Raw genomic sequence first — 23,656 nt, forward strand, 5'->3', positions numbered from 1 at the left:
ACATGGCCTACCTGTCCTAATTCCATCTGTCCATCCCTGAATAACAAAACGTTTGAACAGCAAAAATATATAAACCCCCGAATTTGGAACTGATCATTCAGTTACCAGCTGGTACTTTTTGTGGGGAAAAGTTAGATGCATCCACATTATGCTTGAAGAATTGTTTTCTAGTTTCAACCTAATCTCCAGGTTAAATCTTATTGCCCTAGATACCACTACTGTCAGGATCTACTCCATCAATCCTTGGATCTACTCCATCAATTCTTTCCAAACATCATTTGTAACCTTTTATATGTTTGGGAATATAAGCTTACTTTATTTCTCCTCAGAACCCTGAGAGCTCTAGTAAGGTTTTGGTGCATTAACATTCAATCCACCAAGGCCAATTATTCATTTTTTAGGAACATAAACAACAGTACACGATGTGTACTAAAGACATATAAAGCTGAGGCGTACCCTGAAAACAGAGTCAGAGTTTTTAAGTGAGAAATTTGAATCTTCAGGCACTGGGGGGCTAAAGTCTAGGAGAATTAATCTGCTTCTGAACTTAGAATATTTTTCACATTTGAACCCATAAATATCTAGTTTGCATTTGGGATATAAAAATGGCATTAACAGAACCAAGAATGAGCTGCTGGATCCAATTTACTTGGAATGGCCAGTTTTGGCTGTTTTTTTTACACTTCTGGGAAGTACTTTGGAAAGCTTTTCTACATTAAAGGAAGTCCATGAGCATAAGTTGCAATTACAAAGAATTACACCTAAAATACTCAATCCTACAACTGATTGATTGCTATGATCCCTATATTTCCAACCATCTCCACAGAACATTATTCCCTTTTCCTCAAGCTACCCACATTAACCTTGTGTTGACATGGTCTCTGCTACAACTCTCTGTGTAAATTATTTTCTTTGTTTGAATAATTTTTAGATTTAACCTTACACCTCTATCCCTTGCTCCAGATCCCTCATTGATTGAAAATATTCTTGTCGGACATTTATCCTTGGTCAGTGCTGATAAGTGCATTTTACTTTGTTTTTGAAATTACATTCTATTAACTTCAACTGTCATGATTATGCAGCACATCTAGCAAATGGGGTTGAACTTCTAGGTATTCATTGCTATGCAACATGCTGAATCTCTTAATTTTAAATATCTCTATCAATTCATCCTTCGTTGCTTTTATTCTAGGGGAAATGGTGCTAATTTTATATTTTTCCATTCGTCATACTAAACAGCAAGCTGATTAATTTAAACTTTCTCTGCTGTTCCAATGTGCTGCTGTGAAGATCAAAAGCCTGTACGGTGCCCCACTATTTTCCTATTGAATTAATTTTCACTCCACTCCCTTTAGCCCCACAGTCATGTTATTGACCTGCACGCAGATTAAGCTGAGGGAGGAAAGATTTAAAAGAGACCTGAGGAGCTATTTCTTCATGCAGAGGTGGTGTGTAAATGGAACAAGTTGCCAGAGGAAGCTGCAGAGGCGGATACAATGGTGACATATAAAAGGCATTTACATAGGTATATGGATAGGAAAAGTTTAGAGGAATATTGGTTAAACATGAGCAAATGGCTCAGCTATAAAACATAGTGGGCATGGATGAATTGAGCCAAAAGACCTGTTTCCATGCTGTATGTCTCTGTGACTCTAGATCCTAAAGAAAATATTTTGTCTCCAAGCTAGATGTGGGATTAATTAAATCATTATAAAATCATAATCACATATCAGTGGGAGATTTAGTGATTACCTGCTGATGTAAATCTTGATTTTAACTAAGCTACCAGTCAAAATTTCTAGTATCATGAAAAAGATGATGTTCTTCTCTTATTGAATCTAATTATTTCAGCAAAGTGGATTTAATTTCAGGTCATTAGGCAATAAAATAATCTTGTAAAAATAATTAGTTCAAAGATGGATGTACAAAAATAAGTAGTTTTCACCATATTTATGGGTAAACTGTGGTAGTTGACCTGCTGAATTGAGAGAGTTAGCATTGAGTAGAAATCTCTGGCTTTGTTTAACAGCAACACCATTAACTAAATCACAGGCTAATTACACCAACACAGAGGACGTGATGTCTCGCAGGTAAGGAAGTAGCTCAATTTTGTAATGATGTTTGTCTTACACTCAGGATGAATAAGAACTGTAGTAATGCGAACAATCAATTAATTTTTCATTAGCTTTGAGGTGTTCAAATGAAGTTATCCTTCGGAAAACAACAAAAAGTAAATTCATTGTGATGAATGGTCTTCGACCTGACTGGTTACCTATGTTTCACTTCCCAGATATGCTATTTGACTGTCTGAGTGTTTCTAGCATTTACTGTTCTTAATTTTGATTTCCAACATCTGCAGATTTAAAAAAAAGAATCATGTTTATTTGTTTTAATGGATAACTTAAATGCCAGGAATTAGAATGCTCTAAAAATACCATACAAATTTTATTGTTTAATTTGTTAGCGTAAATTTATTTTCAAATAATGTGTGGTAATTTCATGGTGGTGCCGTTGCATCTGAGTTTCTATTGCAATTCAGTGGTGGTCAAGAAACCATAAATAGGGATTGAGGAGACCTCAGAAGGTTATCCGTAGCAAAATGGAAACAGATCCTACAACACGCCAAATTCATGTACATCATCAACCACCCATTTTACACAAAGTCTAAATTAAGAATGTGATTTCTTCTCATCAACTCCATTCTACCACTCCCTTTCTACTAGGACCAATTGACCTCCAATTGTGCGCATCTTTGGGATGTGGGAGGAAACTGGATCATTCAAAGGAAACCCATGCAATTATGGGGAGAATGTGCAGACAGCACCCAATGTAAGGATTGAACCTGAGTCGCTCAATTAGATATACCACCATGCTGGCTATTAATTAGTAGAGATTACAGAGTTAAAGAGGAGCAGAACTATGAAAAGATTTGAAAATAAGAAAGTGAATCATAAAATCAAGGTTTGGCCAATTTTATTCAACAAGCAATTAACTGATAAGTAAATGGGAAGTGTTACTTCGGAGAGACTCAACAGAGGTTTGGATCTCAAATTTACAAAGAGCTGAATGAGGAAGGCAGACCAGGAACTTTCTGGAAGAGCCAAATCCAGAGCAACAAAGGCATGGATTGAGGGTTTAAACAGAAGATAAATTCAATGCTTTTAAGACAGTGGAACTAATTGTAGACTTTCGAAGAGCTCCCCCTCCCCTCCCCCCACTTACCATCAACAACACCACAGTCACATCTGTGGAGTCATTTAATTTCCTTGGAACCATCATCTCCAGGGACCTTAAATGGGGGCCCACCATCGACTCCACAGTCAAAAAGGCCCAACAGAGGATGTATTTCCTGCGGCAACTGAGGAAACACAATCTGCCACAGGCAATGATGGACCAATTCTATACTGCTATCATTGAGTCCGTCCTCACCTTCTCCATCATCGTCTGGTTTGGCTCAGCCACCAAGCACGACATCCGGAGGCTGCAACGGATCGTTCGATCAGCTGAGAAGGTTGTTGGCTGCAACCTTCTCCCCATTGACGAACTGTACACTGCAAGGGCCAGGAAGCGAGCAGGCAAGATCATCTCTGACCCCTCTCACCCTGGCCACAAAATCTTTGAAGCACTTCCCTCTGGAAGGCGACTCTGGACTGTCAAAGGAGCCACAGCCAGACATAAAAACAGCTTTTTTCCACGAGTAGTAGTTCTACTCAATAACCAAAGTCTGTAGTCTCTTTTTTACTCTGATTTATTATCACCCACATGTTTAAACCGTAATGTTGTATCCTTGTTGTTTTGATGTGTTTATGCTTTATTCTTAATTGTTAACTGTATGTTTGTGTTGTCACTTGTGAGCGGAGCGCCAAGGCACATTCCTTGTATATGCACATACTTGGCCAATAAACTTATTCATTTATTCATTCAACTGAGACCAGGGCAAAGTTAGACTTCCAGATACAGAAGTTCAGAACCCACCTTAGGATCAGATTAGATACCAAGATTGGGAACAGACTGATTCAGATTTAGAAAGGGAAGAGATGAAACCTGTAGTGAGGGAACAGGAGTTTATGATGGAGTTGAAGATGAAGGTTTTGTTTTTCCAAATATTTAGATGGAGGAAATTACACCCTATCCATCGATGGAAGCTGGGCAAACATTGATAACTGGAGAGAGTGGACGATTCACGAAGGGTCAGTGGAAATGTTGAAGAGATAAAGCTGGGTTTCATCACTTGGATAGTGACACCATGTTTGTGGATGAGAGCATGCAGATGAATGGAAGGAACAATACAGCTAAGAGAAAACATTGATGGGCACTCTTAAGTTCCTGACTGAATAGATAACAATAGAAGCAGGCAAAGTGGTTCCACCAAATCAGATGACAATGGGAGAGGGCAGTTAAGGAGATTACAGTGGTCATCCTTATCAAAGATTGCACAGATTGAGAGGAGCCAGGCAGGGCAGATAAACTTTTGTTACAATCACACAGGAATTCTTTACTGACATTGAAAACCCGATAATGTGGTAAGTATGGAAACCTGATGTAGGGATTCAAACAAGAATTTCAGGTCAGATAAGAATGTACTTGGCAGGGAAAAACACTTCAAAGAATTGTGGAGGACAAGGTGGGGTGGAGGTAGGGGTGGAAATAGGTCAATAGTTTGCAGCAAATAGTTCAAGTGTTAGCGATTTGAGTGGGGTGATGATGACAAATGCAAAGAGGGAAAGTCAGAATACGTAGATCAGAGCAAGAACCATTTGAGGTAGCAGCCACTGCAGAGCCAGGAAGGAAAGTTAGCTCTCCATCAATTTATTAGGAACTGTCAACTGCGCAGGATATGTTTATCTGTATGAATGAGTCACAAGAGTTCTTGGGGGTAGATGGGAGAGAAACTAAATAAAGGTGCATGTTTGGAGGTTGGGGAAATGGAACATTAACACTTTGGATGTAAGGAAAGATGAAAGGTGTAGGATCCCAATCCTATTGACCAAATCTACCAAGCTCTGCATTATTTTACTGGACATGAGGGAGTAGTCTACAGTAGCCATGTTAAGCCTGGGATTATCTCTGATTTCAAGGTGATACCCACGAGGTGAGCAGTTTTACCAGTTGTCAGCATGGCCTTCACCAGCTTTATGAGCTCGAGCTGCATCTGGCAAAGTACAGGTCTGTCATATTCACACTCTGTCCCTTCAGCTGAAGAGCAAAAATGAGGACTGTGGCAGGGGATGGCCGAGCTGAAGGCGAGTAAGAGTTTTTATAAGTATAAGGGAATAAGAGATAAGGGTTTGTTTGGTAGAGAAGATCAGTAATTGCTGAAAAATTGTCATTTTCATTACAACACAGTGCAGTCACACCACTGTACTGAGCACATTTAAGCCTGATTCTTAAAGGCACCTAATGAATATAAATTCATTCTTCATTTGTTTACATCTGGAATTGTTATCATCCACCTAATTTCCAGAAAAGACCTAGGATACCATCGTTAAGGCAGGCAGATGGTTATATCCCAGCAGTTTGAGTTTCAGAAATGCAGAGGAAGCAATGGAGAGGGTGAGGGATTGAGTACGGTGTGTACGCTGCCCCCTCAGATCTCCAGCGATTCACACAATCTGCTGAACACTGAAGGGTCGTGTTCTTTCCTTGACATTACCTGGTAGAACAGCCTTGGGCTGACAGGCAACTTATAAAATGATTACTGACATATGCTAATGGGACACATACTTACAGGGTGTCCTAGGAATTGAAAAATGTAATATGCAGAGAAATTTCGGATGGGGCTTGGACACAGCTTGTTTCCTTCAAAGCATATTCCAATGACAACAATTTTGAAGATTATTTTTATTTCTGAGTCCCCCCTGTCTATTTTCTTCCCATTCTAATCCTTTAAAATTGTACAACTAATACTTGCAACAGATTTTAACAAATTCAGCTTGTAATATATTGTGTTATTGTAAGTTCCAAACTGCTTTTGTTTCATATTATGGAGCAACACCTCCAAATTAATGTAATGATTCTACTTAAGATACAATGTTGTGAATTTTGTAGTAAGGCAAGTCACTGTATTAGGTGTAGGAGCTTTCATATGCAGAACTACAAGTGTGCTCCTTGAATGATGAGGTGAACTATTTTGTCCCATTTGTCCCTCTACCTTTCTGCCCTCTTCCTCCCCACCTCTTCAATTCACTCTATTAATGACATTAAGTATGAGCAAATATGACAAATTAATAATCCAAGTATTTTCAAGTAGCAGGCACCAAGACCTTGAGAAAACTTAATATGGCTGAAAGTCAAATTTGTCCCCTCAGTCTGCCCCACATGTGCTACTTGGGCTCTGTTTGATACCCTTATGATATTCTGGAATCATTCTTTCTCTTATGTGAATTTGTTTTTATTATAAATGACCGAAAAGCTACACATATAAAAAGCATCGTGTGCTAAGGATTAATTTAAGGCTGTAGTCTAACATTGGGTTATAAATTACTATTCTAAAACATTGCTTTTGCTGATTATAGTATTACCAGATAGGTCTGAGATTTATATTCACATACAATCACAATGATTATCACACTATTTTAATGGCTGAGGCAGTACAATTATCAGGCACACAACTATAATATTGCAAAATCTCTGTTTCTATCTTTGATTACATTCTGCCAGCAAAAAGCAAGAATGGTAATCGAAACAGCCAATAAAGATAAACTCTGAAGAGTCTGAAGAAGGGTCTCGAACCGAAACGTCACCCATTCCTTCTCTCCCGAGATGCTGCCTGACCTGCTGAGTTACTCCAGCATTTTGTGAATAAAAAGATAAACTCTCGCTGTACTTCCAATACTATATAGAGTCAACAAACTTTTTTTTTCTTCTCCTACATGAAATGATGCTTTGTAATACAAAGCAGAGGATTCCCAGAATCACAACATGGCTGTGTCTCCATCACACACTGTATCAATAAATGCAGGGCATTTATTATAAACCAGATGAAAAACCATCGGAGAAATGTCTTTCTTACATTTCTTGCAGTTGAAGTTAAAGGTGATGAATATTGTTATTTTTCAGCTTGGGAAATGTATTTAAATGCTAGAAAATGTAAATGTCATAGGAACTGTTGATATCACCGGATGCCATCATATTCTTCTGCTGCAGTGTGTTGCAGATACATTTTTAAACATTCCATAAGATTTGTTAATATTAAAAGTTTATATATTGAATATTTGATCCAATGACCTTGAGAGCTTTGTAAAATAATTTCTCATTAGCTGCTTAAATAGCAGATAAGAGACAATATTGTTATAATACCTTCCCATTCCATCTCTCCCGAGATGCTGCCTGACCTGCTGAGTTACTCCAGTATTTTGTGAATAAATACCTTCGTTATAATACTTCTTTCCCCAGCATTCTTTGGGAGAAAATTGACTTTACATTGGATCACTTCACATCACTCAGAAAACATAAGCCCTCTAAACTATTGATTCCAATAGAACCCTGATTGAGCCCAAACTATGATGCTCAGCAACTTATCCTGGTCATCAGCCCCTACCCAAGACCCAGAGCATTGGTGAAAATCCTGGATCCAGCACCCATCCCAAGCCTCGATCCTTGTGGAGGATATTTCCCTATACCCTGGGGCAATATGAAGACGTTTCCATGGAGATCCAATCCAAGCACTGGTCCTCATCTCTTGGGAACTCGGGCCTCCCCTGACCCAGACTCAGTCCCAGCCCAGCAATGCTGCTGGAATTTGTATTGTGGAGCCCTGGAATTTGCATGCTCTGTTATCTCTAAGGTTACCATGTCTAACCTCAAATAATTGGTTAAGGCTTTAATTTTCTCTCTATGTGCAGAGTTCAAAAAGTTGCTGTATTTTGGTTTAAATAACCATGCATTCCTCCATTCATTAAGGCTCAAATTAAAACCCCCCAATAAATGAATGCAGAATGAATAGTAAACATGATTAATGGAAATCAAAATAAACTGCAGATGTTGGAAATCTGAAATAAAAATAGAAAACATTTGCAAATACCCAACGCATCAGGAAGCATCTGTGAAAAAAGTAACAGATATTGCAGATTAAGCAGCTTTACTAGAACTTCTTTTGTTTTGTTGTAAGGCAATACATGTCGCTGAGCCCATGGGCTTCTCATTTTATTGAAATATCTGGTGAATCGAGCTGGGATATTGAGCTGGTATTCGTCAGTATTAAGAAGCTGTGTGATATCTTAACCCAAGAATCATCTGATCAAAATCCCAATAACACCGATGAATGAACTACAGTGACAATTAGATTGCTTGAGGAATCTTGAGAAACATGAAAAACCCACATTCGTAGACTGTTAAGAACAAATCTATTGAACAAGATAAAGCACAATAATATATAATAGATTAGTTTTAGGAAAACGAAATTAGTTTTAGGAATCAATTTACAGCATCTTCATTTCAACATGATAACTTTAGTTTAGAGATACTACAGGGAAACAGGCCCTTTAGCCCACCAAGTCCCCACCAACCATCGACCACCCATTCACACTGGTTCTACGTCATGCAATTTTCTCATTCACTCCCCACAACCTCGGGGCAATTTACAGAGGCCAATTAGCCTACAAACCCACAGATGTTTGGGATGTAGAAGGAAAGTGGACCACCAGGAGGAAACCCACACGGTTACAGGGAGAAAGTGTAAACTCCATACAGACAGCACCCGAGGTCAGGATCAAACGCGGGTCTCTGGCGTTGTGAGGCAGTAGCTCTACCAGCTGCACTGCTCTGCTACCCATAAGTAAGAAAAGAAACAGCTGGATAAACTCAGAATGGTGACAGCCTACACAAGAAAATAAACAGAATTTTAAATTTCAGGTTGATTACCTTTTATCAGATTTGAGACCTTTCTATGATAGTAAGTGGTCATATATGGGGAGCTGAATCCTCTGGACTGGGTTGTTACTGGACATATTACATAGATTAAATTAGAGTTCGTTCTCTAGCCCAATTCTTCAGCGAAGAGAGATTGAGCCACATGCAGAACAATTTTGAACACAAATACAAAAATGAACATCTTACCTTTTGATAGTGTAGAGGGTGCACTATTGGTGGAGGATCCACACTTGGCACAGCTTTGCTCAAGAATGCTGCACGAGTTTGATAATTCTTCACAAAGTGGGCCTACAAACACAAAAACAAGACATGTGAAAACAACTCATGGTGTGGATAGGTACATGCAACTGGGACATTATAGCTATTTTGGAATCTGAGTAAGGGAGGGGCAGGACTGGCAGCTTAATGTTCCAGAGTACAGATGCTACAGATGAGATCGAAGTGGGGGTCAAAGAGGAGGGTGAGTTGCTTTATTGATTAAGGCGAACATCACAACAGTAGTTCAAGATGACATTACTGAAGTTCAGTGAGCCAAATCGGTGAAGCTGAGAAATAAAAGGACACAATCACCTTTTTAGAATTGTATTATAGACCCAGAATTAGTTAATGTGAATAAAAGGAACAAATATGATGCGTGATTATAGACAGCTGCAAGACTAAGAAAGGTGTCATAGTAGGGGATTTTAACTTTTCCCAATATAGATTGAGACTGGGACATAGTGCCAAGGGTTTAGATGGGGGAAAATTTGTCAAGTCTTTTCAGGAAAGTTTCTGTGGGTAATATGTAAAGGGCCCAATAAGGGTGAGAACAAAGTGGAATCAGACCTGGGCAGGGCAAATAACTGAAATGTCAGTGGGTGAGTCTTTTGGGACTAGCGTTCACGGTTCTATTAGCTTTAAAACAGTTATGGATAAGGACAAGGTTGGTTCACAAGTTAAAGTTCCAATGATGCCTGACCCGCTGATTTACCCCAGTACATTGTGCCTATCGTTTAGTATAAACCAGCATCTCCAGTTCCTTAGTTTTTACATTTAATGATAAAATTATAGTCATGCCGCACTAAAACAGGCCCTTTGGCGTAACTCATCCAGCTGACCAAGATATCATATCTAAGCTATGCCTATTTGCCCATGTTTGGCCCATATCCCTCTAAACCTTTCCTATCCATGTACTGTCCATGTGTCTTTTAAATGTTATTATAGTACTTGGCTCAACTACCTTCTCTAGTAGCTCATTTCATAAACCCACCACCCTCTGAGTGAAAACGCTACCCCTCAGGTTCTTATTAAATCTTTCCTCTCTTACCTTACACCGAAAACTTCTGGTTCTTGTTTCCCCTCCTGTTTTTACCATATTAATTTCCCTCATGATTTCCCCTCAGCCTCTTGCACTCCAATGAATAAAGCCCTAGCTTACCCAATTATACTGAACTTACCTACTGAACTGTTTGCAAAAAAGGAATTTCAATGTACCTTGGTACATGTGAGAATAAAGTACCATTGAACCATTGAAGGTCCTGCCCTGGGTTGACATCCAAATATGCAACACCTCGTATTATACTCCCTTAGCCATTCCTCAGCTGATCCAGATCCTTTTGTAATTTCTAATAACCATTTTCACTCTCTGCTATACCTCCTACTTTAGTGTCATCTGCAAACTTACTAATCATACCTTGTACATTCGCATCTAAATTGTTGATATGAACCACAGACAATAATGGGCCCAGCACTGATCCCTGAGGCACATCGCCAGTCACAGTCCACCAGTCCAAAAGACATTTGTCTGTCACAATGCTCGGCTTCCTTCCATGATGCCAATCCTGTACCCCTGGACTTCATGCGATTTAACCTTCCAGAGCAGCTTAGACAAGCAGTGTTAGACAAGAACTTGCAAAGTTTTATTGAAGTAGGTTATTTGTGGGCAAAGGGACATACAGAAAGTGGGATGCTTTAAAATTGATCATAGTGAGAGTTCAAGTGCGAGTGAAGGATGAGGCAAGTAGGAACAAGGAACGCTGGATGATAGGAGAAATTGAGGCTCTAGTCAGGAAAAAAAGGAGGCATGGGTGAGTTATAGTCAGCTGCGATCAAGTGTATCCCAGGAGATTATAAGCTTTAGAAACGTACTTAAGAAGATCAGGGTGGCAAAAAGGGGGCATGAGAGCTCTGGCAGATAAGCCAAAGGGAAGTTAAACCTGGGCACGACCTTCACTGTGAATGGTATGGTCCTGGGGTGTGTGTAAAGTAGAGGGATCTAGTTCCCTGAAAGAGGCATCACAGGTAGATAAAGTGGTAAAGAAGGCTTTAGGTATATTGGCCTTCATCAGTCAGGGTGCCGACCAAAGCAGTTGGTTTGTTATGTTACAATTATACAAGATGTTGATGAGGCTACATTGGGAGACTGTGTTCAGATCTGGTCACCCCTCCCTATAGTATAGGAAGGATCTTACTAAGCTGGAAAGAATGCAGAGAGGATTTACAAGGATGTTGTCAGGACTTGTGAGCTGATTAGTGAAGATGGTTATCAAGAATTACAAAGTATTGATTTTGTTTTATTTATTTACATTTTCCTGCTGATGTGTGGTATGTCAAGCAATGAAAACTAGTTTGTACAAAAGGCATAATATAATTTCATATGCCTGACATTTTCTTGCTTTAACGGTATATCATCCCCGCTTTCAATGCGATACGTCATTTCTATTATGTACCTCTACTGCAAGGCTGGAAACAAACCTGATGAGTCTTTTTTCTCTTCTGCAAATGGTCTATTGTCTTCTGCTCCTCTATCCACTTGTGCTGAAACTTATGTTCCAGCAGGTCAAACATAGGGGTTGAAGGTCTATGAAAAGATTGTGAGAAATAAATTGTTTTTTTTCTTTTGTGTAACTGTGAGAAATCCGGATACTTCCGAAACTATAATGAAAAAAATAACTCACTGTATTTTGCACCCATTGTCCACCCGTTTTATGGAGCATAAAGGTTATGTTCCATCTTATGATGCTAGATAACATTATATACAATGTTCTTCTCATGCAGCAACATTCAATACACTAAATTGTGGTTAATTTTCTAGGTGTAAATCTAAATCTGGGAACTTTCTTAGCAAGAGTACTAAGGGAATACCCTCACCGGATGAGCAACAGCGATGCAAGAAGGCAGCTCATCGCCACCTTCTCCAGCAATTAGCTTGGCTTTGCCAGTGATGCCCAGATCCCCAAAAAGATGAATAAATTAAAATAACCTTTCAGAAATAATTCATTGCATCAAGCTCTGAGATGTTTGAAATAAGAAGTTCCCTTAATGTAAACATCTATTTATCTCTTCAGTTCTTCTAGTTGTGTTTATTAGAAACATGGCTTAAAACATTTGATACCTCCTTTACTCCATTGAATGTTGTTGTTAAGCTGATTTAAAATTACTTTATAATAGGACTGATTCAAGGCAAGGGGTTTAGATAACATAAATGATGAGGCAGCAGGTTCAGCTGCCTCTGGTCCCTGAAGTCCTGAGATTAAGCTACGCCTTGGAATCACCTCCTGTGACTTTCAACTGATTTTATATTCAAACTGTTTATTTTTTATGTGTATGTATATTAGATGGAGGAGGGGTGGTATAACAATGATAGGGTTCGGTTGTTGGGGTATTATCTCTTTGATCTGATATTTTGAAACAGAACCATTGTTCTGCGTTAATAATTGCTGATTTCCTTTCTCCATTTCCTTGTTCCTCTGGTACAAGAAAATGACTCAACATGATTCCTGATGGTTTACCAAAAAATAATATGACACAAATTCCTTGGACCTAAATGTGATATGGATTATATTGAAAATTGTAAATATTAGCTATTGTGGAATGACTCTGAGGTGGTAATTACATCAAAAGGCTTGGATGAAGGAAAATTTACCAGAGCATATTTTCAATGATTTAATAACTTAAGAGTCACTCTACGGTTTTAAAATAACAAAAGGCAATTTAATAGGGAACTGTTTGCAAACTAAGATTGGGCTGTATGTTTAGTAGAGGTCATGTAGGGAGTAGATATGTATGTGGGATGACGGGGTACAAAAATATTTTATCCAGTCAAAACTTGCTCACTACAGGAGCAATGATTCCAATATAATCATGGCAGATTCCCTGAGTGATAATCTGTGGTCGATTACTAGACACACTGAAGAATATATCACATTGGAGCTCCAACTACTGAAACTGAGCAATTAGATTTAGAGTTGTCAGAAACTCCACTGCAGAGCATTTGTTTGGGAGATTTATTTGCTGCATTTCCCAAAAAATTTAAATACTGTTAAAACCTTTTTAGAAATGCAGGACCAAAAAAAAGAGTTAGCAAATACAGAATAAAAAGCTAATTAATGCTTTAAAAATGTTTCATGGTTCAGTACACTTCTATAATTGTGCTGTTTTATTCACTAGTAAAGATTTGTAGAAAATCTTTCTTGCAGATGTATATTAGAAAATATATGCGCATATTTTGAAAAATGTAAGGGATTCAAGGAATTAATGTGTTTTTCTTATTTGAATTGTGAGGAGTCACCATTATTGCAGCAGACATGTTCATAATATAATCACTAATAAGCATTCACCTTTAGTACCTGAAGGAAAAACTCAAAATCTATCCGTGGTCCATTCTATCTGACTCACAGCTGGGAGAGTGTGCAATGTTGTAACACTGTCCCTCTGGGGCCAGGTACACAATGCACATTCCACCTGCACACTGCACGCTTCTATTCAGTTAATTGTTCCCTTCTGGCCCAGTCTGTCTGTACTAACAAGGACAGTAGCAGGATGGTAATTGAAGTACTTAGCAATACACACATGAACAGGATACTGTGACTAATTAGGGGAGGAGGGCCATTGGGCCTTTTAATTGTTTGTGGTATATGGAAAAATCTTAAAACGAAGGAGGTTAAAATATCCATTAGGGTGTGCAATAAGGTATCACTCCACCGTGTTTTCCATGATGATCTCAGTGCATTATAGAGCAGATATTATGATGTAGCACATGTACTGTGGATCTACTAGTATCGACCGCTTGTGACATCAGATAGAAATTCCTTTTTGTCAAGAAGGAAATTTCAGACTACAGATGTTCAGTACATGAGTATATTCTTGTTATATTAACAAGAGGAATAAAATCAAAGATGTTGGTGGAGGATAGATTCACCTTACAGTGACTTTAACAATAACATTTAAGATGGGACAAAATCTTTTTTTTGTTGTTGAAAGCACTGAAGATATTACCACTATTCAAACATAATGATTTTAGTGATTGTGGAGACTGAATTTGTCAAACAATATATTTTATATTCCTGTTTAACATATTCAGACAAACAAAGTTTTATACATGCACTTGCAGTGCAAGATTAAGGGAATACTGTCTTTTCCAAGGTGCTGTCGTCATCTTTCGAAGATGAGATTCTAAACCAAGGCCCTGTTTCCCATCCCAAGTGGACTTAAAAATTCCCATGGCACAATTCAAAAGAGATCTTTCCCAGTGTGTGCATCAGGTTAAAGTCACATTTAATATTACTGAAAAACAGACGATTTGTTCATCCACATATCTTCTTTGTGTTGCGGGATCTTGCTGTATTCAAATTTACCACATTTGCTGACAAACATATCGATGGCACTAAATTAAGAGGACCGTGAAGGTTATTTCAAATATTCCGGTGTTATAACATTTGTTGTAGGACATAGGATTTCTTCCTTCCTTTAAGCCACAATAAGTGAAAAAGATTAATGGCTGAAAATTCATCATTGGCTGGTTGCGGTAAACAAACAACTCAGCAGACCTGGTGCAGAGTACAGTTTCAGCAGCAGACCCAAATGCAGAGTGCAGTTTCAGTGGCAGAGGCAGTGCAGGGCATAGTTCTAGCTGCAGAGCCAGTGCAGGGTACAATTTCACCAACAGAGCCACAGCACATTTTCAGTGGGAGAGCCAGTGCAGAGCGCGGTATTAGCCATAGAGCCAGTGGAGGGTGCAATTTCACCAGCAGACCCAGTGCAGTCCAGTTTCAGCAGTAGAGCCAGTGCAGTGCAGTTTCAGCAGCACAGCAAGTGCAGAGTGCAGTTTCAACAGCAGAATGACACAGAATGCGGGATGAAGGATGCAGCATGCTGATACTACTATACAGTGCGCAGGCACAGGTGAACTTTTAAGCATAAATCTTTTTCTTCGGAAGACTCCCTGTGCCTGTTTCATCAGACATAGATGATGCAGTCATATATTAGAGTCATAAGCATGGATGGGTTGAGTGTGGAATATTCAATAATAATTTTAATCTCACACATAACATTGCTCAAATACATTGAAGGTGTAGGAGGGGTTTTATTATAAAAATCAAAATGTTAGAGAGCACTGCAAGCATGAGAAGAAGGAGAGATGGGGTAACTAAAATGGAGATCTGTCTAAAAGGAAGATTTTTCGAAGGTAGGTGTGAGGAACGGGGGCTACTAGGTGATGGGCTGGCAAGGCAGAGTGGATGGGAAAGAGAATTACAGAGGACAAGACTGGAGTGGCTGAATGAACAGCTATCTTTCTTTAAATGGAGGGAAGAGAGATGAGAAGACACACTGATTCCCACAGCTACTTTTACCACATCACTTCCCACCCTGCCTCTTGCAAGGATGCCATCCCTTACTCTAAATTTCTCTGTCTCCGCCACATCTACTCCCAAGATGAAACTTTCCACTCGAGGACATCTGAGTGGTCCCCTATCTTCAGTAAATGTGATTTCCACGCGGCAGTCATAGAAGGAGCCCTCTCCCATGTCTCCTCTGTATCCTGCAGATCTGCTCTTGCTCGCTCTCCCCCCATAAAGGACAAGGATGGAGTTCCCCCTCACCTTTAACCTCATCAACCTCCACATCTAATACATCATTCTCCAACATTTCTGCCACCTTCAAAGTGATCCCACCACCAGTCACATCTTTCTATAACCAGCTGTCTCCGCTTTCTGCAGAGACCATTCCCTCTGCAACTCCTTGGTATACTTATCGTCAGATAACAAAACAGTTCCTCCTTCAATAAGTAGAAATCTAAATGTGCTCCTTGATAGGTAATAGCATTCCCATCACCAAGTTTTCCTCCATCAACATCTCAAGAGATAGCATTAGTTAGCAAATTCAATGGATAACCCATATAAATTCTGAGGTTGCAAGAGAAAGTCAAAGTTTGAAAACTCCATGGAAAATTATTCACCTCCCTGACACCCATAAACAAAACCTTTCCACATTTGTAAGGCACAAGCAATGAATGTGATGAAGTATTCTTTCCTTGCTTCACCTGCGGCTTCCCCTCCGAATTGCACATCATCCTGATTTGGAACTATACCACTGTTCAATTTCTCACTGCTGAATCTAAATCCTGGGGTTCTGTACACAAAAGCATTGTCAGAATATCTTCATTAGAAAGACAGTAGTGGTTCACGAAAAGAGCTCATCGCCAACTTCTCAAGGCAATTAGGAATGGGCAACAATGGTTGGCCATGCCAGTAAAACCAACATGCCAGAAACAAATAAAATGTAAACAAATTAAAATGACTGATGCTGTTATTATTTATTTGTATGTCCGCATACTCTGGACAACTTGCAATTTGGAATCCTTGCCATTGTACTGTTGTTGGTACAATGCCAACTCAATCTTTAAATTCATCGATGATACCACTGTCGTTGACCGGATCAACAAAATGAAATAATGGAAAAAGATCAAGAAACTTGTGTCATTGTGTTTGAACAACAACCTAACTCTTAATGCCAGTTGGTTGTTGACGCAAGGAAGCGAGGGACTGCAAACACGCCTTTCTCCTTCTATGGAGCTGCTGCAGCGATGGTCAACTGGTCCATATTATCCATATCATCAGCAACTAATCTGGTCCCTTCAAACGGCGGCGATCAAGAAAGCACATCAGCGTACTTACTTTCTTTGGCGTCTGAGAAGATTTGGCATGCCCATGAGGATTCTCTCAAAGTTTTACAGATGTGCGATATAAAGTATTCTGAAGGGATGCCCTGCTCTTGACCACCTGAACTTCCAGAGAGTGGTGAACACAGCCCAGTCCATCACAGGCTCATTACTATCTTCCATTCAGTATATCTTCATTGTGCTTTGTATCAAGTAAGCTGGAAGTATTGTCAAGGATGCTTGCCAACCTGGCCATTTCTTTTTTTTCTTCTCCCTTCTGGGAGAAGACACAGGAGCTTGAAAGCCCAGACATCCAGACTTGGGTGCTGCTTCTTCCCCATTGCTATTATGTTCATAGACCATAAAACAGTACAGCACAGGAATAGGCCTTGTGGCTCACAATGTCTCTGCTGAACACTGTCAACATTAACTCTTATCTGCCTGCATGTAACCCATATCGCTCCATTTCCTGCATATTCATGTGCCTATCCAAAGGTCTCAAATGCCTATTATCTGCCACCACCACTACCCCTGGCAGTGCATTCCAGGCACTCATCATCCTCTGTGTAATAAAAACCTGCCCCGTATATCTCCTTTAAACCTTGTCACTCTCGCCTTAAAGCTATGCCCTCTGGTATTTGATATTTCATCATGGGAAAAAAGACTGTCCACCTCTCTAAGCCTCTCTTAATTTTATATACTTCTATCCAGTTGTCCTTCAACCTCCAGCATGCCAAAGAAAACAACCTGAGTCTGTCCACCCTCTCCTTGTATCTAATCCCCTCTAATCCAGGCGACATTCTGGTAAATCTTCTCTGCACACTTTCCAAAGTCTCCACATTGTTCCTGCAATGGGGTGGCCAGATCTGCACGCAATACTCTAAATACAGCCAAACCAAAGTCCTATAAAGTTGCATCATGACTTCCTGACTCTTATACTCAATGCCCCGACCAATGAAGCCAAGCATACTATATACCTTCTTTACCACTATCTACTTATGCTGCCCCTTTCAGGGTGTTATGGATTTGGACTCCAAGATCCTTCTGTACATCAATGCTGTTAAGGGTCTTACCGTTAATTGTATATGTTCCCCTTACATTCGACCTCCCAAAGTGCAACATCTCATATTTGCTCAGACTAAACTCCATCCGCCATTTCTCCACGCAATTCTGTAGCTGATCTATATCCTGCTGTATACTTTGACAGCCTTCCTCTTTGACCGACCCTTGATCGGTGTCACCTGCTTATTTACTAACCAACCCATCTACATTTATGTCTCGACCCGAAACGTCACCCATTCCTTCTCTCCAGAGATGCTGTCTGTCCCGTTGAGTTACTCTAGTTTTTTGTGTCTATCTTACATTTATGTCCAAGTTATTTATATATATTACAAACAACAGATGTCCCAGTATAGATTCCTGCAGAACTCTACTGGTCACAGACCTCCAGGCTGAATATCTTCAACCACAACTCTCTATCTCCTACAGCCCTCTGTCTTCTATATTCCTGAACCAGTCATCTTTCACCCCTATCCTGAATATGCTGCCATGCACTCTTACTCTTAACTCTACCTCATTCAGTTATTCCGCTATTGTACATAAACTTTTTTGTACTATTTATGTACTATTACTTTACAACCTTAGTTTTAGTTTTAGAGATACATCGCAGAAAGAGGCCCTTCAGTCCACCCAGTCCGTGCCGACCAGTGATCCCCGCACACTAACACTTTCCTACACACTAGAGACAATTTGCAATTTTACCAAAGACAATTAATGTACAAACCTGTACATCTTTGCAGTCTGGGAGGAAACCGGAGCATCCGGAGAAAACCCATGCAGTTAATGGGGAGGACGTACAAACTCCGTATAGACAGCACACTTGCAGTCAGCACCAAACCCTGGCCTCTGGAGCTGTAAGGCAGCAACTCTACCACGGTGCCACCATGCCGATCTTGCTGCTTTGCACTCGTCATTGTATTTATTGTTATATTTATCATTACTGTATATATGCTGTGTACTCTGCACAAGCTTCATGTGAACAAGGAACGTTATTGCACCCTGGTGTATATAACAATAAACTAATCTGAATCTGATCATTCACTCTCATAAAGATGTGTCAAGGTTCTACACATCACACACTTTCGGCATTAGTACCCATTTATTCCAAATGACACATGCGGCGAATTGAACAATGTTGTGCATTTAAATATTTGTTTAAGTTAGATTATTTCCATAGTAGTTATTATATACCCACTGATTGTAGATAGCACTTTTAATAAGTCTATCAATGCTTATTTAAAAGCAAGGAGTTGACAGAAGCAGGTATTCAATGCCACATGAGACAGAACTCTCCTGTACTTCCTCGTTTACACTCTAAGTGTGAATCCATGCAGCAGGGTGAAACACTGCTATTTCTCAGGTGTCTCTGATTTAGTTGCTGTTTTCTGTCGCAATCTCTGTCTTATGCAAGCAGTTGCTGGTAAGTGCAAGCGCGTGAGTGTTGCCGGGAGCTGATTGGAAGATCCCGTGGGGCTGAGACCCTGGCTCATCCTCATTAGTGTTGACCTTGGTAAGAGAAAGAGCCGGCTGATGGATAGAGTGTGCAGTGGACAAGTCCCCTGGGAGCCACTATCTTATCTATTATTGTACTCTTCCCACCTCCCTGACCCTCCCAGTTCTGTACACCGCAGGCATCAGGGAGGGAATAAATCTGTGTCTGATCCTGAAAAAAAAGGACAGAATAAAAATGTCCTTTTTTTATGAGGGTCAAAGACAAAATGTAAGAAATAGAATACCATATGCAAAATAAATAATAATAGGAAATGTGTTATTGTCCGAATTCATTTTAAAATACAATACTATTTTAAAATGCAACCTATTATTTTAGTTTTGCGCTTAAAGGATCCAATTTGAGAGATTTTAGAAAGCCGTATGTGATTTGTAACCATTTGGAAATGCCTGAGCTCCACGTGCAGTGACGTCATCCAGATCATACTGAACAGAGTAGACTAGCCATCAACTTATCTGTCACCAAAAGAAGGGCTGGGTTACTCAAAGAGTCGCCTGTTGTTGCCTGTCACAGGAAATCTCCAGCACAAAGGGAAGTCAGGAAAACTGCTGATGTCCCTGATGACTACATCTGCGAGATGTGTACCTAGATCAGCTTCCTTACAGACCATGACACAAAAAGACACCAAGAGATGCTGCCTGTCCCTCTGAGTTACTCCAGCTTTTTGTTTCTGTCTTTTGTGCATGTGACAATAAACTAATCTGATCTGATCTAAGCGATAAACTTGAATTTAAGCTATTTTAAAGTTTCCATTATACACCTGATCACTCATATCTGTAGGATCGTGTTAATGTGCGGGGATCGCTGGTCAGTGGGTTGAAGGGCCTGTTTCCGCCCTGTATCTCTAAACTAAACTAAGCTAAGCTCTTCACAAACCAACATCATCCAATCTAGATGGGTAAGTAAGATGAATGGAGTATATCTTGCAATAGTAGCTTTGAGGGAGAGGCATGGCACCACAGAAAAATGTGGGCGTCATTGAACAGATAGTGAAGTGAGGCAGTGCACAGATAAAGAACAATTGAAGTAACCTGAAAGGGAAATAGGTATGAGAGAGTAGAGTTAAGAGGGCAAATTCAGAGGGTTTGAGTAACATGTACATCAAATTAGTGGATGTGCGCGAGACCCACCTTTTCTCATCTCTTGAGATCATTAAAATATTTTCAGCATTGAATCCAGAAAGAGGAGACCATACTTCTACTGATGACCTGCATCAAATTCCCATTATGTTTTCTTGGTATCTCCCTTGGGAACTTACAGCAGCAGCAAGCAGCAGTGCATCAAATAACCTGGCATCAGTCTCTGCATGGCCACTGTGCACCACCCTGTCTGTTATGCAGGCAGCTGAAAGGTTGTCAAATATAAAGCTTTCAATGCAGAAACCATGGGGATGAAACTAAAATTAAAACCGGAAAATGCAGGAATAACTCAGCAGGTCAGGCGGTATCTGTGGAGGGAGAAACAGAGGTAATGTTGCAGGTCAGAGACATTTTGCCCAAATTGGAAAGGAGAAATGAGAGAAAAAAGGTGATTTTATCCTGTTCGGAGGGTGGTGAGTTGGACAGATGGAACAAAGAGAATATTTGTGTCAGGGTTAGGTCAGGCCAAATGGGGTAATGGAATAACTAGAGGGTGATTATGCTTCTGTGTCTGTTATGTGTTGCTAATAGTAGCTTAGTGGGGCACACACAGCAAGTCAGGCAAAACTGAGGCAAAATGACAAACCACGGAAACAGCCAGTTCTGGAACAGCAGTAAAAAGTTACACAAAGTTGAAAGTCCTCACTGTCTGCAACCCCAGCAATCTTAGTGTCATCTGCAAATTTACTAATCAACCCGTCTACTTTTAAGTCCACATCATTTATATATATCATAGACAATGGCAATCCCAGCACAGATTCCTGCAGAATTCCACTGGTCACAAACCTCCAGTATTCTCCTTCCACCACAATCCTCTGTCTTCTATCAGCAAGCTGGTTCTGAATCCATATGACCAAGTCATTGTTAATCATGTGCATCTTAATCTTCTGGATCAGACAACCATGCGGGACTTCACCAAATGCCTTACCAAATCCATGTAGTCAACTTCCACCACCCTAGCTTCATCGATCACCTTCATCCAATGCAAGCATGTCAAACATCTTATCTTCTGACTGAGCACAATGCCACCTTCTGGAATCCGTGTTGAATTATCCAACTTCAGTAAATCACTTTCTCCGTCTGTATCAGAACAGGCCGTTTGCATTGTTGTTTCTGTTGTGTGTTTTTCTCAGTTTTGCTCTTTCTATTAGTACACCTGACTTATCGTGTATGCCCTATGATCTTGCTCTTAGCAGCACAGTATACTGACAAAGGAGCATAATTCCCCTCTAACTGACCTTAACCTAGACGTGGTCTCACCCTTTCACAAGGTTTTCGTTCCAAGCTATCCATCCCTCTCATCACATTCTCTGCAATTTAAAACGATCTCTTTTATCTTTCATTCTCTGTTGTGACCTGAAACATCAACTGTGTTTTACCTTCTTCAGATGCTACCTGGCCGGCTGAATGTTTTTGGTTTTATTTCAAATCTCTAGTATCTGCACTTTCTAAAATATATTTTGGAACAGAAACTGAATTGTACTTGTCATCCTTGTTACCCAGTCAGGCTAATCAGTGGGGAAACCCAGTAATGATATATTAATGCTATATATGTTAAAAATGGCTATAACAAGTACACTGCCATCAAAACCCATCTCCCTGCTGCTGGCAGGCACATAGCTCCTGGTTTATTAGAGAGCTGAGATTCTTTTTGCTGTGGTTTTGTGATGCAACTGCTTTGATTACCAAGCAGTATCACCAATGAAGTCGAGTGACATTTTTTGGAGACTGTTGTCTTCACCAGCAAAGGAAGTACCATTCTTTTATCAAAAAAAAGTTTTAATAATAGAAAAATCAATGATGGCGGAACAATTTCTGAATAGTTGTTTTATAGATGTCCTATCAGTAATGTGTAGGAAAGAACTACAGATGCTGGTTTAAATCGAAGGCAGACACAAATTGTTGGAGTAACTTAGCGGGACAGGCAGCATCTCTGGAGAGAAGGAATGGGTGACGTTTCGGGTCGAGACCCTTCTTCAGACCGATGTCAGGGGAGTGGGCGGGACAAAGAACGTAGTTGGAGCCAGTAAGACTGGTGGGCGAACTGGGAAGGGGGAGGGGATAAAGAGGGAAAGCAAGGGCTATTTGGTTAGAGAAGTCAATGTTCGTACCGCTGGGGCATAAGCTACCCAAGCGAAATATGAGGTGCTGTTCCTCCAATTGGTGCTGGGCCTCACTTTGACAATGGAGGAGGCCCAGGACAGAAAGGTCAGATTGGGAATGGGAGGGGAAGTTGAAGTGCTGAGCAACCGGGAGATCAGGTAGGTTAAGACGGACTGAGCGGAGATGTTCAGCGAAACGATCGCCGAGCCTGCGCTTGGTCTCATCGATGTAAAGAAGTTGACACCTGAAACAGAGGATACAGTAGATGAGGTTGGAGGAGGTGCAAGTGAACCTCTGCCTCACCTGGAAAGACTGTTGGGATCCTTGGATGGAGTCGAGGGGGGAGGTAAAGGAACAGATGCTGCATCTCCTGCGGTTGTTGGGGAAAGTACCTGAGGAGCGGGTGGTTTGGGTGGGAAGGGACGAGTTGACCAGGGAATTGCGGAGGGAAAGGCCTCTGCGGAAAGCAGAAAAGGGTGGAGATGGGAAGATGTGGGCAGTAGTGGGACCCCGTTGGAGGTGGCAAAAATGTTGGAGGATTATATACTGTATGCAATGGCTGAAGGGCTGGATGGTGAGGACAAGGGGGACTCTGTCGCTGTTGCGAATGGGGGGAGGGGGAGCAAGAGCAGAGCTGCGGGATATCAAGGAAACCCTAGTGAGAGTCTCATCTTTAATGAAGAGGGGAACCCCGTTTCCTAAAGAATAAGGACATCTCAGATGCCCTGGTATGGAAAACCTCATCCTGGGCGCAGATGCGGCATAGACGGAGGAATTGAGAGTAGGGGGTAGAGTCTTTACAGGAAGCAGGGTGGGAAGAAGCGTAGTCTGGATTGCTGTGGAAGTCAGTAGGTTTGTAGTAGATGTCGGTCAATAGGCTGTCTCCTGTGATGGAGATGGTGAGATCTAGAAACAGTCGGGAGATGTCGGAGATGGACCAAGTGAATTTGAGTGCCAGATGGAAATTGGTGGTGAAGTTGATGAAGTCAGTGAGTCCTGCATGGGTGCAGGAGGTAGCACCGATGCAGTCGTCAATGTAGTGGAGGTAATCACCTT

At 40.5% G+C, this 23,656-nt stretch overlaps 1 protein-coding gene across 2 annotated transcripts in view; it reads right to left on the reverse strand.

Annotated features, from left to right (window-relative positions):
- The window catches only part of cfap77 (cilia and flagella associated protein 77), a 115,805-nt gene that overhangs the window by 13,812 nt on the left and 78,337 nt on the right, over positions 1-23,656 (reverse strand). For both annotated transcript variants that reach the window (XM_078425838.1, XM_078425839.1), the window contains 2 exons: positions 11,605-11,710; positions 9,058-9,159 (listed from right to left, as the gene is read on the reverse strand). In XM_078425838.1, coding sequence (XP_078281964.1) covers positions 9,058-9,159; positions 11,605-11,710 — 208 coding nt within the window. The remainder of the gene's footprint in view (positions 1-9,057; positions 9,160-11,604; positions 11,711-23,656) is intronic.

This window comes from Rhinoraja longicauda, chromosome 31 (genome assembly GCF_053455715.1).
Source record: "Rhinoraja longicauda isolate Sanriku21f chromosome 31, sRhiLon1.1, whole genome shotgun sequence".
Classification (NCBI taxonomy): Eukaryota; Metazoa; Chordata; class Chondrichthyes; order Rajiformes; family Arhynchobatidae; genus Rhinoraja; species Rhinoraja longicauda.